The 14,138-nt window shown below is 46.6% G+C and overlaps 1 protein-coding gene across 1 annotated transcript in view; it reads right to left on the minus strand.

The window, feature by feature from the left end:
• The window catches only part of bsna (bassoon presynaptic cytomatrix protein a), a 167,088-nt gene extending 158,342 nt beyond the window's left edge, over positions 1-8,746 (minus strand). The window contains exon 1 of the mRNA XM_088637003.1: positions 8,402-8,746. Within this exon, the coding sequence (XP_088493129.1) occupies positions 8,402-8,583 (182 nt within the window). The 5' untranslated portion in view covers positions 8,584-8,746. The remainder of the gene's footprint in view (positions 1-8,401) is intronic.
• Positions 8,747-14,138: the final 5,392 nt, after the last annotated feature.

The raw sequence follows: 14,138 nt of genomic DNA on the forward strand, positions 1-14,138 counted from the left end.
ACCAGACTGCTGCAACAAGGTGGATAGAGTTTTCTCCCAAAGAGACATGTGAAATTGTGTGCCACTAAAAAAAAAAAAAAAAACTGTATGAACACTTTTACTTTTTTACACAAAGACAAAAAGTTCATGCCTCAAAAGGCCAGACCCATCCAAAGTTACATGGCGGCCATCAAGATCCAAAAGTGCATTAATGAACTGCCACAAGCCTACACCAGTGTAAAATGTAATCCAAGTGTAAAATCTAAAGTGTAGCAGATGGAGAGTAAAATTAACCTGACTGTCATAGCCATGTCTTCCCTTCGTTCTCTGTTATTGGTGCTGAAGTGATCTGAATCCCCTTGAGTGGTAATGCACTTCTTCACAGAGGGACTCTCCTTCATGGGACTCCTCCACTGCCTCAGGACAGTAGGAGAATACAACACTATGGGTCCCTGTGGCTTCCCCCAGAAGCCTTCAGGGGATGACCTATCGCCCTGTGCCACGTAACCAGCCCAGAGATAGCAACTGGTTCAATATATACTGTATGATATAAGACCAGAAAACGAAGGATTCATAAGAGTTGCTCATCTGCGGCGTGGGAGAAGGAAGCAGGCCCATCTTTAGACATGGGAGACGGAGTTCAGGAAAGTCAAGAAATTCCAGAGAGCCAACACAACCCATGACAGCCAGCTAAGATCAAGACAGCCTGTGGAATAGGAGTGCCAATACAGCTCAGGAGAGCCAGTTGAGCACAGGAGAGCAAACACAGATCAGGAGAGCCAATACAGATCAGGAGAGCCAGTTGACCTCAAGAGAGCCAATACAGCTCAGGATAGCCAGTTGAGCTCAGGCAAGCCAATGGAGCACAGGAGGAGCATATTACATCACATATGACAGATCAAACAGCACATTTTCCGGATGAACTCTGACAAACACTGAAAAGAAGTCCTCTGGAATGCTTTGAACAATATCAGTTTGTGAAATGATGAGTTAGAAATTAGGTTGCAGTGCAAACCTCACAGCTAACTTGAGACCTGACCTCATGAAACAGCAGGAGCTAAGCTGTGAATGGGACTTACTGAAGGAGAACCTGTTTTGTGATGGGAGTACCACAGGCAGACTAGTGTGCTCTACCTGCAGGCTCATTTCTCCATTTAGCAAAAGGGGGCAGTGTTTTAGGAAGCATATCAAACACAGGCACTATCTGTGCTGCGGATATCAAACATGACAATTATTCAAATAGAACACTGCCAGAGTCAACCATTTTTAATTCATTTTAAATGTTTAATTAATATTAACATTAATAACAGGTCTCCATTATTTTCCTTTGGGAGAAATATGGTATTTAAAAAATTAAATGAAAAAAAATCCACTGAGAGATATTACAACACTATAACATAAGAGGTCAGGTTTTTAGAATACTGAGACTATTTAGTTTTTCGAAGGGTTTAAAGATTTTTTTTTTTCAAATCACAGAGACATTCTTATTCCTCTGTTGTCCATGGAGGATAGAATTAGTACTGTATGTCAGTCATTCCCTGCAAACCGTTTTAATTTACATCTTGCATAAAACTGACTTCCACAGAAGAGCAAAGTGTTTGATTACACACAATAATATGAAAGCAGTTTCAATCAAACATCTGCATACAAAAGGCTGAGGAAGCTGGGAAATATTGTAACCCATGGCAGTAAGACTGAAGACTTTGCCCCACTAAAGGCATAGTTTCAGCATGAAGCCATTTACTTTTGAGCCACTTACTTTAAATGGACAGTATCTGTGATGTCCTCCTTCAGAAAAAAAAAATAAGTTCAGCGATTGCTTCATAGTGGGTAGAATCTTTCCCTCCGGCAGAATTCAGCTGAATTCCAGTTAAATAAAATCTCAAGGCTGAACACTGCAGATCTTCATTGCTAAAACACACAGAATTCAATATAGTACGAATTGCAGCACAGCTCATTTTGACAACACCCCAAGAGTAATCTACCTACTCCTGTTACAGAATATACTCGCATAACATTTACAATACTTCTTTTTCATTCTTTGCAATGGGAGTGCAATTCTTGAACATGTACCCCCATTGTGAAACTGTCACTACCGATCATGCTACTGGTGCTGCAGTTCAGCTTATGTGCGACATGCCGGTATTCAAGGAAATATCGAAATAGCTGAAGGCTGGCGCCCAAGGAGCATTTTTGAAAAAGCGTTGAAGGCGTTTTGAAATCAACACGCAATTTATCTGAACCTGGGGAATCAGCTAAGCAGACAGCCATTTTAACACCTGCACGATGCACACAGCTGACACTCAGGTCCCATCGTGAGACTGCACACGAGAGATGATTCACGGAAATTGATAAGACAGCACGTGAACGTGTAAATCTTTTTTTTCTTCCTCTCTATCTGAAACGTTCCTGTAGTCATCAGCTTCACTGTGCCAGTTATTTCATGCTATGTTTAATAAAGGGATTAATTGGAATCCAAGCAACACTGAATGAGACGATGAAAGCCTGCATAACAAGACGGCCAGGCAGCTAAAAATAACTTTACCTTGGAATTGATTATTAATGCTGGATTACAGGCATTTTCTTGTTTTTACCCCCTTTTCATATTTTTAGCAATCCTGCACAAATGCTTTGCATTATGAGAACTCGTGCATTCCTCGCCGAAGCTTACAAAGGAGTGTGTGCTGGGATTTGGATTAAACAGGTCTTTAAATACAGAAGGCTCCATCTTCCAAGGGAATGGCTCACTCTCTGCATTCATATACTCTCAGGAGCTGAGCACGCAATGTCAGAGTTTGAGCCAACAGATGAAAAAGGAGCATCCCAAAGCAGATCCACGAAAGTAGCCATTCATCAGTAATAACTACCCCTCCGTCAATCCAGACGGAAAACAAACTAAGCCCATCTGAGATCAACGTGCTTTGAGTCCTGTCTTCACCACTTTGCCAGCGATGAAGGCAGAAGGCTCCTCCCCAGCTTGCCAGCAGGCGCTCAAATGCACAGTATAAAGTATGGAATTAAATGACAGATACAGAACTGAAAGAAAGCTTTAAGGAACAAGGTTAAAAATAGGAAAGCCCCTTGGCAACAACAAGTAATTGCAGTGTTAAAAACTGCTGAGAAGAAGCTTTACAGATTTTTTTCACACTCAAATCCACGGAATTAATTTAGTCCCGATGCTTAGTTAATGCAAGGCTATTTCTGAATCTTCACACTGTGGCAAAGGCATTCGTCTATTTTAGGCAGTAAACAGCAGGAATTTGCTGTCTTCAAAGGACAGTTTAAATATTCCATCTTTTTATGAGAGCGACCATTGTGCTGTTTGCGATTCTCCGTTGGTCGTGTTTTGGTAGATACAGTAATCTTATGTCGCAAGGCATAACTTGTGAAGCCCTCACAACTCAGGCTTAAGAAAAATTTTTTTTTCAAATATTTCTTTCTGCTTTGTTGGATCTCCTGGACGTCCTGGGAATGGGGCGATAGATTCTAGTGTTAATATCCTCACAACAAACACCGGGAATGTCTTTTCAGAAGGTGCTTTTCAGCTCATTAGCATGGATAAAAAAACCCATCCCAGCACAAGAAACAACACAGAAGCATCTGTCTAAGCTAAATGTCCCCCACTCTAGGCATAGAGCAGAGAGGTGCCAGGGTTCCACTCTAGACAAGACAGAGCTATGATTGGGATGCCCAGCTCCTTTCCTCCTGGGCAATCAGGGACTGACCTCTGGTAGGAGGAAATTTATCGGAACCATTCACACTCGTAGTGCTCGTCTTTTGGGAGGTGGGAGTAAACCGGAGAGCCCAGAAAAAAAACCTACACGAACACGGAGAGAGCATGCGGGCTCCACACAGATGGACGCACGAGGCCGCCATCCAGCCTCGGGACCTGCAGCTACGACGCAGCAGCGCTAACCAAACCACAGTGGTTACACACATGACTGTCAACAACTGAAAAAAATAAAATAACAAGGACACAGGCAATATAAACAGCTCATTTGAATTAGATTTTTTAATCTTAGTGACACTTTCTATCCAACTTATTGGTAAATATATATATATGGAATCAGCAATTATTTTCTTAATACACCTCTCTTCATTTTTAAACTGCCAATGCAATGCAGCTCACCACTTCAGCTCTCATACCAGCACAGGATATGCACACACGCGATCCTCTGCTGTGTGCACCATCACTGCCTTCCTCCGTTACTCCTCAGTGCAGAGGCACCTCTGCCTGCAGCACACTTGGCACTGACTGGAGGCGTGATGCGGCTCTCACTGGCATTACCCTAAGCTCAGAGGAGTTACTGCGGAGACTCTTCCAGTCCCCACGGCGCTTGGTATAGTATGTGACTACTACCTGACCAGAGCCGGAGACCCTTCTACTTCTTGACAGTGGGGAACCAAAACCCATCCCGACAAACAACAAGCGCAAGGCAGTGTACAACCCGGACGGGATGCCAGTCCACCACAGGACAGATACACAAAAACACACTCACACACCAGGGCTATTCTTCCCAGAAGCCAATCAACCCACCAGCATGACTGTGAGAGGAAGCTGGAGCCCCTGGAGGTGAATCCATGCCAACCAGAGGGGAGAACATGCAAACTCCCCACACACATCCAAACTCCAGGTCTGGAACATCACCCAAGGCACCCAGCGCCGTGAGGCAGCAGCGCTCACTACTGCACCACTGTGCCACACCAGAGCTGAATATAAGTTGGACCAAATTCGGTGGTTTCCTCTGGGGGTTATCATTGCACTGTCAATGAGGCTTTTGACCTACCAAATCAATTTCAAACATGCAAATAACTCAATTGCGCTGCAAATCTCTCCTTTCAGGAGCCAATTACAGGATCATTTCCATACTTGGACAGTTTTGACTCCAGCTCCGATTCTCAGCATCTCTTATTTTGCTTTTGCCTGTTAAAAGACCAGTTCGTTGTTGTTGTTTTTTTTCCCAGAATTTCTCTGGCTCATCGCCACAGATTTCTCTCTCTGTTCTGACTCTGTGAACTGTTTTCTTTCAACAAGAACATGAACACAAAGGTTTCCAGTTGTCAGGAGTCGAAATAACTCATAAACAATACCATCGGTTATTCTGCTCATCGCCGTGTCAATGGAGTTAATAACTTGATTTGAAGAGGTCGGTGAGCTGTGTAAATAGTAAAAGCCTTAAACAAAACTGCTGTCCCCAGAGATCTTTGCAGGATAATTGGCCACAGCTTTGAGCCAGCTACTGCGGGTACTAGGAACCTTGTCCTAGAGCATTAGGAGCTTAGCGGAGGCAAAAGCATTCAATATTTACAGTGAACTACATAAACATGGACAAGTACAAGCCTTGGGGCATGGTTCAGTCTAAACATCCATTTTCGAACCGCTTCATCCAATTCGGAGCCAATTCAGAAGAGTCAGAGCATATCCCAGCAAGCGATGGGCTCAAGGCACCCTGGATGGGATGCCAGGCTGTCACAGGGCAGACACGCACACACTCACACCAGGGTCCGTTCTCCCAGAAGCCAGCTGACCCACAAGCACGCCTTTGCACTGCAGGGGGGGGGACCGGAGCACCCAGAGCACAATCATGCATACAGCACATAGTGATCGGCAGCTATATCACCCTGCCACTCACTGGAGCTCAGCAGCTGTGAGCCCGGGGTCATCCTGGGGAAAAACTAGGGTTGCCGCTGGAAGAGGTGTTAGTAGGACCAGTAGGGGGCGCTCAACCTGCAGTCACTGTGGGTCCTAATGCCCCAGTATAGTGGTGGGGACGCTATACCATAAAAAGGTGCTGTGCTGCCTTTCGGGTGAGACATAAAACCAAAGTCCTGACCTGAGGTCTTTCTCAAAAAGACAAGGGGTGTAACACTGGTGTCCTGGCCAAAGTTGGCCCTTTACCCATCATGGCCTCCTAATAATCCCCCTCTCTGAACTGGCTTCATCACCCTGCTCTCCTCCCCCCTGAGACTGGTGTGTGGCGAGCGGACTGGCGCATCATCCAGGTGGGGCTGCACACTGGTGTCGGTGGAGGAGAGTCCCCATTACCTGTAAGGCCCACTGAGTGGAGTGTCCAGAAAAACTCTGTGTAAGTGTAAGAAGTTAACATACAAACTTCACACAGAAGAGGAACACGAGGTCCAGAATCGAACCCAGGGCACCAGTTTTGCAAATCAGCTATGCTAACCTTGCACCACCATGCCAGCCCATCGGGATACAACACTCAAAAAATAATTTCCTCCGGTTCTCTAAGAACCAGCGGCTACCACCCTTACCAGCGCGTTGTCTAGTGACTCCGCCATAGTAAGACTCGGCTCACCGAGGAAGAAGCTAGTCACATCTCGTCTTCAGAGATGTCCAGACCCACTCCGCCGGACAGCCTCCCAGTGCACTGATTCAGGAAGCTTCACGTGAAAACGCGGCGTATCTGGCCTATTCAGGAATATAAGCCGCCATTTCAGAAAGATACGTATTAAAACGTTTGCGTCCACCTCCAGAAATATCGGGATGTACGAAAACAAGGTGTTTTGTACAGTTTCGCAGGTTTACCTACAGGTTTAGTCCGGAGGAAAAACTAGGCCACTCAATGGGGTCACAATTGCAAAGGCAATTCACGCTGTAGCTGTGTAACTCAGTCGGACAATTAGAAGCTGATTATCAGAGGCAGCCGTAAGTCATTATGATAGTTTTCCCTTTACGTCGTCACTGGCAAAAGGGAAGACGTTTAATCTATGAAAGGTTTCCTAATCTATAGCTCTTCTAATCCATTTTATATAGAATATCTTTAGAGAGTCGGTACTAATTTTTTAAACACCCAATTTCAGACCCTCCGATAAAGACTGTCCATTGTCAAATAAAAACACCTTGACGTGCACGATCTCTTCGCTCAATGACTTGCGAGAATCGTTTCTTTCAACAGAAAGCGAAGTGAAGAGTTGCTCTCGTATAATGCAATTCATTGAATTTCTCGCGGCATTCCGCTTTAAAACAATAATATCTCATGGCTATCGACCCGTCCTCTATTGCAGGGAACGTAAGATGAGAATTTTTTTTTTAATCTTATGATAAAACAATATCGAGTCGTTTTTTTTTCCCCCGAAAGCAAATTGTATCAAGCAGACTCACAGGAAAAACATTAAGTAACACGCCCCTTTAATGGAAGAGAAATACCGTACAACAAAGCGGGCTTCTACGAGTCACACGTGAGAATATCTCTACACACGGAATTCTTTTTTAACTCTTAATTGACCATGTAAATGGATTTATTTTACACAGAACCTATGTCCATTATCGCAAGCGGCATTAAAAGCCACTGTCTGCACTGAAAGCGCTGTAGTGTTGGAACTACAGAATGTGATGGTTTCCTAACCAGCAAAGTGAGCATTTACGATATATCCAAACAGCAATCCTAATCATTTCTATGGTTTTAAATTCAGGTTTTGAGCCTAGCCTCGTGTATTATAATCTCTTCTTCTACAATGTTTTTTTTTAACCAAATACATCTTTGAAGTTGAGATACTTTGATGCTTTAAAAAGGTGTCAATTAAAACCGCTTAGGTCGGTTTTTGCGTGGTCATGAATTTTATTCCTTGGTTCTTTAAATGATCGAAAACATTTTTAAAAAACTAGATTCGCTGAAATCGGGGGGGGTTTATCCACGTAACGGACGTGATAAATATATAATTTAATGCATTCCAACTCGCACGATCACAAAAGCTCGCCTTGAAATCCCACAAAAGTAACACGGTCGGTTGGCACTGAACGTTGAGGTCGCCACTCGGCTCATCGTGTTCTTGCACGACACTGTCAAATACCTTTATGTCACCCTTCCAAAGTTTATATTAAATCGCGGATTTCATTAAACAGGAACGGGGGAGAGTGCAGCAATTATTGCGTCGCTTTCGGTGTGCAGGAGGCTCTGCATCATAAATCAAGGCAGTCTTTCAACGCTCAGGCGGATACAAGCATCTCGCCAAAATGTGTAACCCACATCAGACACTGCCGTTCTGCCTACTACGCTCCGTCAAGCGGTGTAGTACAGTAAAAAGCGAACAACGCCGGTGTTTGAAACGTCTCGTCACCAGAAATGCCATGCAACCCTGGATAATAAATCCGGATATCACTACTGATGGGCATGCGGTTCATTCATAATTTTTACGTCTGAAACGAACCCCGTCGTTCTAAAACCCGAAAAGCCGATAACATCGCAGTTTGCCCCCAATCCACCCCCAAGCCCGAAATCATTGCATCGGGTAATATCAAAACACCTGCGTCTTTTTCTTTAACCATAGTGTGTTTCATTTGACTGCACACGGACGGCACCCGTTGCAAGCCAAGCGGGTCTTATTCCGCGGACGACACCCCGGGGGTTCGGGTAATGCACCGGGGCTTCAAATGCCTGCCGCCTGCTGTCCTCGGCTCTACCTGTTAATCCGTGCCCCGGCTCCGGCCGCTGGTCCTGCCCCGGCAGCACCTCCATTGCTGGGCTTGGTGAGCTGTCCAGAGCCCGGCGGTGCTGAAATGGAAGCCGGAGTCCCTACGGTTGAGCCAGCCGAGCCTACTTCTCCGGGTTGGCCGCCCCCCTCAAGGCTGGCTTCATTCCCCATGGTCTCGGGCGAGGAGACGGGAGAGAGTGAGGATTTATTTTTCTTATTTTATTTTATTGAGGAACCGTGCATTAAATTAAAATGTAAAAAAAAAAATTGGGATAAGAGAACTCAACGCTGCTCCTCTTCCGCCATCATCGCCTTACAAGCCAGCAGCCCGCACTGAGCACGCGCGCTCTGACGCCGGCGCCGCCGAGCGCGCTCCCGTGGCGAGGGGACGGTCCCCCCCGGCAGGTGTCCGTTGGGGGGGGGGGGTCACGCGTGTGCGAACGCGTCGGGGACGAGCGGCGGGCACGCTCACGCCGCTGAAAGGGACAGCGACCTGGTCGGTGATGTTGCCGGAACATGAAAAGTATGGCTCTGTATTGACAACCGCTTACACATGCAGATGTCTTCTGCAAACACACTCGTGGCGGGGGGGGGTGGAATATCGCTTCACCCAGTCCAGTGAATTGATTCTGGAAGATGTCCATTAGGTGAGACGGATAGTTATAATAATTAATAATAATTGCTTACACTTATATAGCGCTTTTCTGGACACTCCACTCAAAGCGCTTTACAGGTAATGGGGACTCCCCTCCACCACCACCAGTGTGCAGCCCCACCTGGATGATGCGACAGCAGCCATAGTGCGCCAGAACGCTCACCACACACCAGCGATCAGTGGGGAGGAGAGCAGAGTAAAGTAGTCAGTTCATAGAGGAGGATTGTTAGGAGGCCATGACTGGTAAGGGCCAATGGGAAATTTGGCCAGGACGCCGGGGTTACACCCCTACTCTTTTCGAGAAACGCCCTGGGATTTTTAATGACCACAGAGAGTCAGGACCTCGGTTTTACGTCTCATCCGAAGGACGGCGCCTGTTTTACCGTATAGTGTCCCCATCACTATACTGGGGCATTAGGACCCACATGGACCGCAGGGTGAGCGCCCCCTGCTGGCCCCACTAACACCTCTTCCAGCAGCAACCTTAGTTTTTAACTTTAATTATGACCAGATAACGACTTGGCCAGAGATGTGTAAAGGTCCTACAGTGTCTGTTTATTTTCTGGTGCCTCAATGTTATCTGCGTGAGACTGGGACTGTGGGAGGAAACAGGAGCACCCGGAGAAACCCATGTGAAAGGAGGGGGAACATGCAGACTCCACACAGACAGCACCCCAGGTGTGTAATTGAACCCAGGGCCCCAGCGCTCTCAGGCAGCAATGCTGATCTCTGTGCCACCAAGGCCCATCTACAAATTATGTTTCCATTTCTTATTAAAAGGTCGTATTTGAAGGGGGAATGACTGCTTTGAATCTGAAGCTTAGCTCTCGGGCGACTGTAAGCGAACGGAGACTGAAGCGTCTCCGGCCGTCCAGGGTGCTGTGTGAGGTCTCCCTGCCCTACACAACCTACACAAGAGGACGTGCAAGACTGGGTTTATATAACTCCTGGCCCCCAGCTGCTCGAGCCCTCTTTGATGACAGGATAAACAGGAAGCCCCCAAGCTGCACAGAGAATCCCCTCTGTTGTGATGCCAAGTTCCCCTCCACAGCGTGGTTCAAAATGAATAAAACATAACACTTGCAAGGCATCTCAAGGTTACACAACTCCTTGAAACTTCCCCCAAATTCACACAGTCAGACAGGAGGCTCACCTGATTGGTATTCATGAAATTATGCACAGACGGCCATACATCTTCGTTCAGTCCTCACAGACACAATCTCTCATTTTGACAGTCTCACTTATCGATATTACAGAGCAGGTCCCCACAGGGGATTAAAATGAGTTGTCGGCCAAAGAGCTGCTCTTCATCTGGAGTTGGGATTGGGATTGGGATTGGGAGAATCCCACCAGATCGATTGACAGATTGATCGATGAGCACAGAGGAGGCCATGTGGTTGTCCCTTCTACTGAGCATGAGACAAAAAAAACACGCTGAAAGAAAATTGCTGCCCTTTCCAGTTCCTCCATAGGAACCTGGCTCTGAAAGTAGACTCGAAACTCCAATCTAATGCACTCCGTCCATCCATCGTCTGATTGCGTCTCCCAATTCAGAGTCGCAGGGAAGCCAGAGTCTGTCCCTGCAAGCTACAGGTGCTCGGCAGGGTACACCTTGGGTAGGACGCCAATCACAGGGCAGACAGACACAAACCAGGGCCAATTTTCCCAGGAGCCAATTGATCCATCAGCATGTCTCTGGACTGCGGGAGGAAACTGGAGCAACTGGAGAAAACCCACACAGACAGCACCTCAGGTCTGGAGTTGAACCCAGGGCCCAGTGCAGCAAGGAAACTGTGCTATCACCCAACACTTCCATTATTTCCAGTGACTTAACAAGAGTGATTTTAGTATTTGTATGCTAACTAATTGAGTTAGCATACAAATGAATAATAATGAATTTATCAGGTCTATTCTAAAGTGTTTTGTTTCAAAAGATTTCTTCCAGCTTGCAAGAGTGGGCGGAGCGGTGGCTCTGTGGCTCAGGATCTGCGCCCGTGACTGAAAGGTTGCCGGTTCAAATCCCGCGGCCGGCAGAGGAATCCTACTCCGTTGGGCCCCTGAGCAAGGCCCTTAATCCTAACTGCTCCAGGGGCGCCGTACAATGGCAGACCCTGTGCTCTGACCCCAAGCTTCTCTCCCTGTCTCTGTGTCTGTGTCTCCCTGGAGAAAAGCTGGGGTATGCGAAAAGACGCATTCCTAATGCAAGAAATTGTATAGGGCTAATAAAGAAACATTATTATTATTATTACATTACATTAACATTAAGAGGAAGCCTGCAAGAGGAATGTGCTTTTCTGTGACTGGCTGCTACTACAGTTGTCCTGTAGAGGGCGCCTTAGCTGCAAGTGCCTCCTGCCGTTCTTTCTTCTGCGCTGATAATATTTTGAAACCCACCGAACAGCAGGTTTCCTAGTCCTCTTTAACGCTCCGAGAGGAAAACAACAAGTCATGAAAGGATGAAATAAAACTCTGAGGCCTGCAGTTCGCTGTCATAGGCTTAAAGGATCCGCGAAATAATCACGTGTTCCCAAGTCAAAAATCGGCTACTGCTCATCTCTGCCGTGCTTCTCGGTGTCTTAATCGAACTAATTGATCGATCAGTTCTCTTTTACAATGAAGATATTCTTACTTATCGGGAATGTGGACTACAAGAACTCGATATGTCACAGAGGCAGATCAGAAGCTGTAAAAATCTATCCAAATTCAGTTGCTAATTTTCAGCATGATCAAAATCCTGAGGAAGGCATACATACACAGAGAAATAAATCGGTCCCCAGACCTGCGAGGCGACTTCGTCTGGGTTGTGTGTCTTTGGTTGGTTTTAATTAGAAATAAAAGTTCATAGAGAATCGTGCTTTACACTCTGTTGCGTTTACCAGCGGAAGGTGCCATATTTGTTCCAAATTGACAAATGATTTTAAGAAGAGCCTACGAGAGCAGTTGTCTTCTCTGCGGCATATCATGTTGAACAAAGGCGTTTTTATTGGGGGGGGTGGCCAGGTAATATTCGCTGCAACAATAAACTACTAGTATTCCTTTGGGTTGGTCATTGTCTCCCTCCGTGACTGCTTATTCCGAATCGTATGGAACCACAGGCCTAATTTGCCTCTGTAGCGCAGTCCTTCGTTTCGATTATGCAAGAGGACTTCTGAACGGCTCGCTATATCACCGCCTGTACTGCAGATTCAGGATCAGTGGCAAAGGAGAAGCAGCAAGCAGCTCCCATCTGCTCTGGATGAGTGACGACTCCGTTTGCGGTACATTTTCTTACCGACTGGAATTTTACCCACTTCCCAAAACCCAAGGTCCAAGGTCTGTTACACTGGCATTCACTCCTAAACCTGGAGGGGCTCCGTGCTGCAGGTTCTTACAGTACGTCCAGTATGACTTATCTCCCCCGCGTACAGACCTGGGAAACAGCGGTGAGGCAGGCCGATTACCCGAGCAATTAGTGCTGAAGTTGTCATTATGATCCTGGCTAAATGTCGCTGTCCTTAGCACCTCTCACGCAAACGTACAGAAAGGTGGGGGGACAAACAGCACCAACGATGTCTCAATCAAAAGGCACTTTATTCCCCCCCTGGACACCGGACAGCCCTGTGTCCTACAACTCGAAAGAAACGGGGTCACCAAAACAGGACGGGGTGTCCCTGTGTTCTCGATTCACCTCGTGCAAAAGGGGACAAAAACCTACAAGCACTGTCATAGCCGCAGTTTTTACAGGAATGTGTCAGCAGCAAGCAACTGTGCAGTTCCCTACATCCCAACAATACATAACTGCACACTGCACCGCGGAAACAGACACGCCCCTCACTGAGCGAGTCCCAGGGATTAAACTGAGCCGAGTCCTGTCTGTAGGGGGTCCACGAGTCTGTGAAAGACCGGACTGGGATAAGCCTTTCATACCGTCCGATTTCATATCCGACTGCTTTCGGCTCCTAGACGTGTCGGATGTCGCCCTGTGACTAATGCGTCTCACACGTCGCTTAAGATCTGTGAGCAGAACAAAAAACTGCCAACGGTTCCAGTCGAGCCATGAATGAAGGATTCAGAAGAAAGAACGAAGGATCGATTTAATTAAAGAGCTCGGCTGAAAAGAAAGCCAGTTTGGGCCCCCCCTGTTTTAGACGACAATCCTTGAAAGATTTACTGCGCACTCGCATAAGAATACTCGCACATAACACACTTTATGAACCTTAGCAAGAAAAAGGGGACGACAAGGTAAGAAACCCTGCTGTCATTCCGACATCTAGTGGGATCTTGCAGTCAGTGCACCATCGTGCGATGTTTTCAGCCTTCACAAACGGGAGAACAGCAGAACTTTTATAATGTAATGTAATGTTTCTTTATTAGCCCTATACAATTTCTTGCATTAGGAATGCGTCTTTTCGCATACCCCAGCTTTTTCTCCAGGGAGACACAGACACAGAGACAGGGAGAGATTTATGTTTTTATGTTCTGCTGTTCTGTCATTACATGGGCAATTCACCCACAGAGAAAAAAAAAACTGGATCACGATTTTGCCAGCAGTTTTGTAGCTTCGCATGGCCTAATACCTCTTCTCCCCGGGTTACATAAGGGTTCCCTATTTACCTAATCCGAATTTTATGCAAGTCGGAAATACCCGTTTTTCAGCAGTTGCGTGAACACGCATAGATAACTAGTGTTCATGCTATTGCTATACTGCATGAACCCTATATGTACCCCAGCCATATCACCCTGCAGTTCATAACTGGCAGCCCACTGAAGCTCAGCAGGTGTGAGCCTGGTCAGTAGCTGGAAGGGAGACTCCTGGGAAAGCTAAAGCTGCTGCCGCTGCTGGAAGAGGTGTTAGTGGGGCCAGCAGGGGGCGCTCACCCTGTGGTCTGTGTGGGTCCCAATGCCCCAGTATAGTGACGGGGATACTTTACTGTAACAAGGCACCGTTCTTTGGGAGATGTGTAAAACCGTGGTCCTGACTCTCTGTGGTCATTAAAAATCCCAGGGTGTTTCTTGAAACAAGTAGGTGCTTCCCCCCTGGACTTTACCCATCAGGGCCTCCTGATAACCCCCCTCTCTGAACTGGCTTCAT

The sequence above is a fragment of the Lepisosteus platostomus genome, chromosome 6 (assembly GCF_059453375.1).
Source record: "Lepisosteus platostomus isolate fLepPlt1 chromosome 6, fLepPlt1.hap1, whole genome shotgun sequence".
Classification (NCBI taxonomy): Eukaryota; Metazoa; Chordata; class Actinopteri; order Semionotiformes; family Lepisosteidae; genus Lepisosteus; species Lepisosteus platostomus.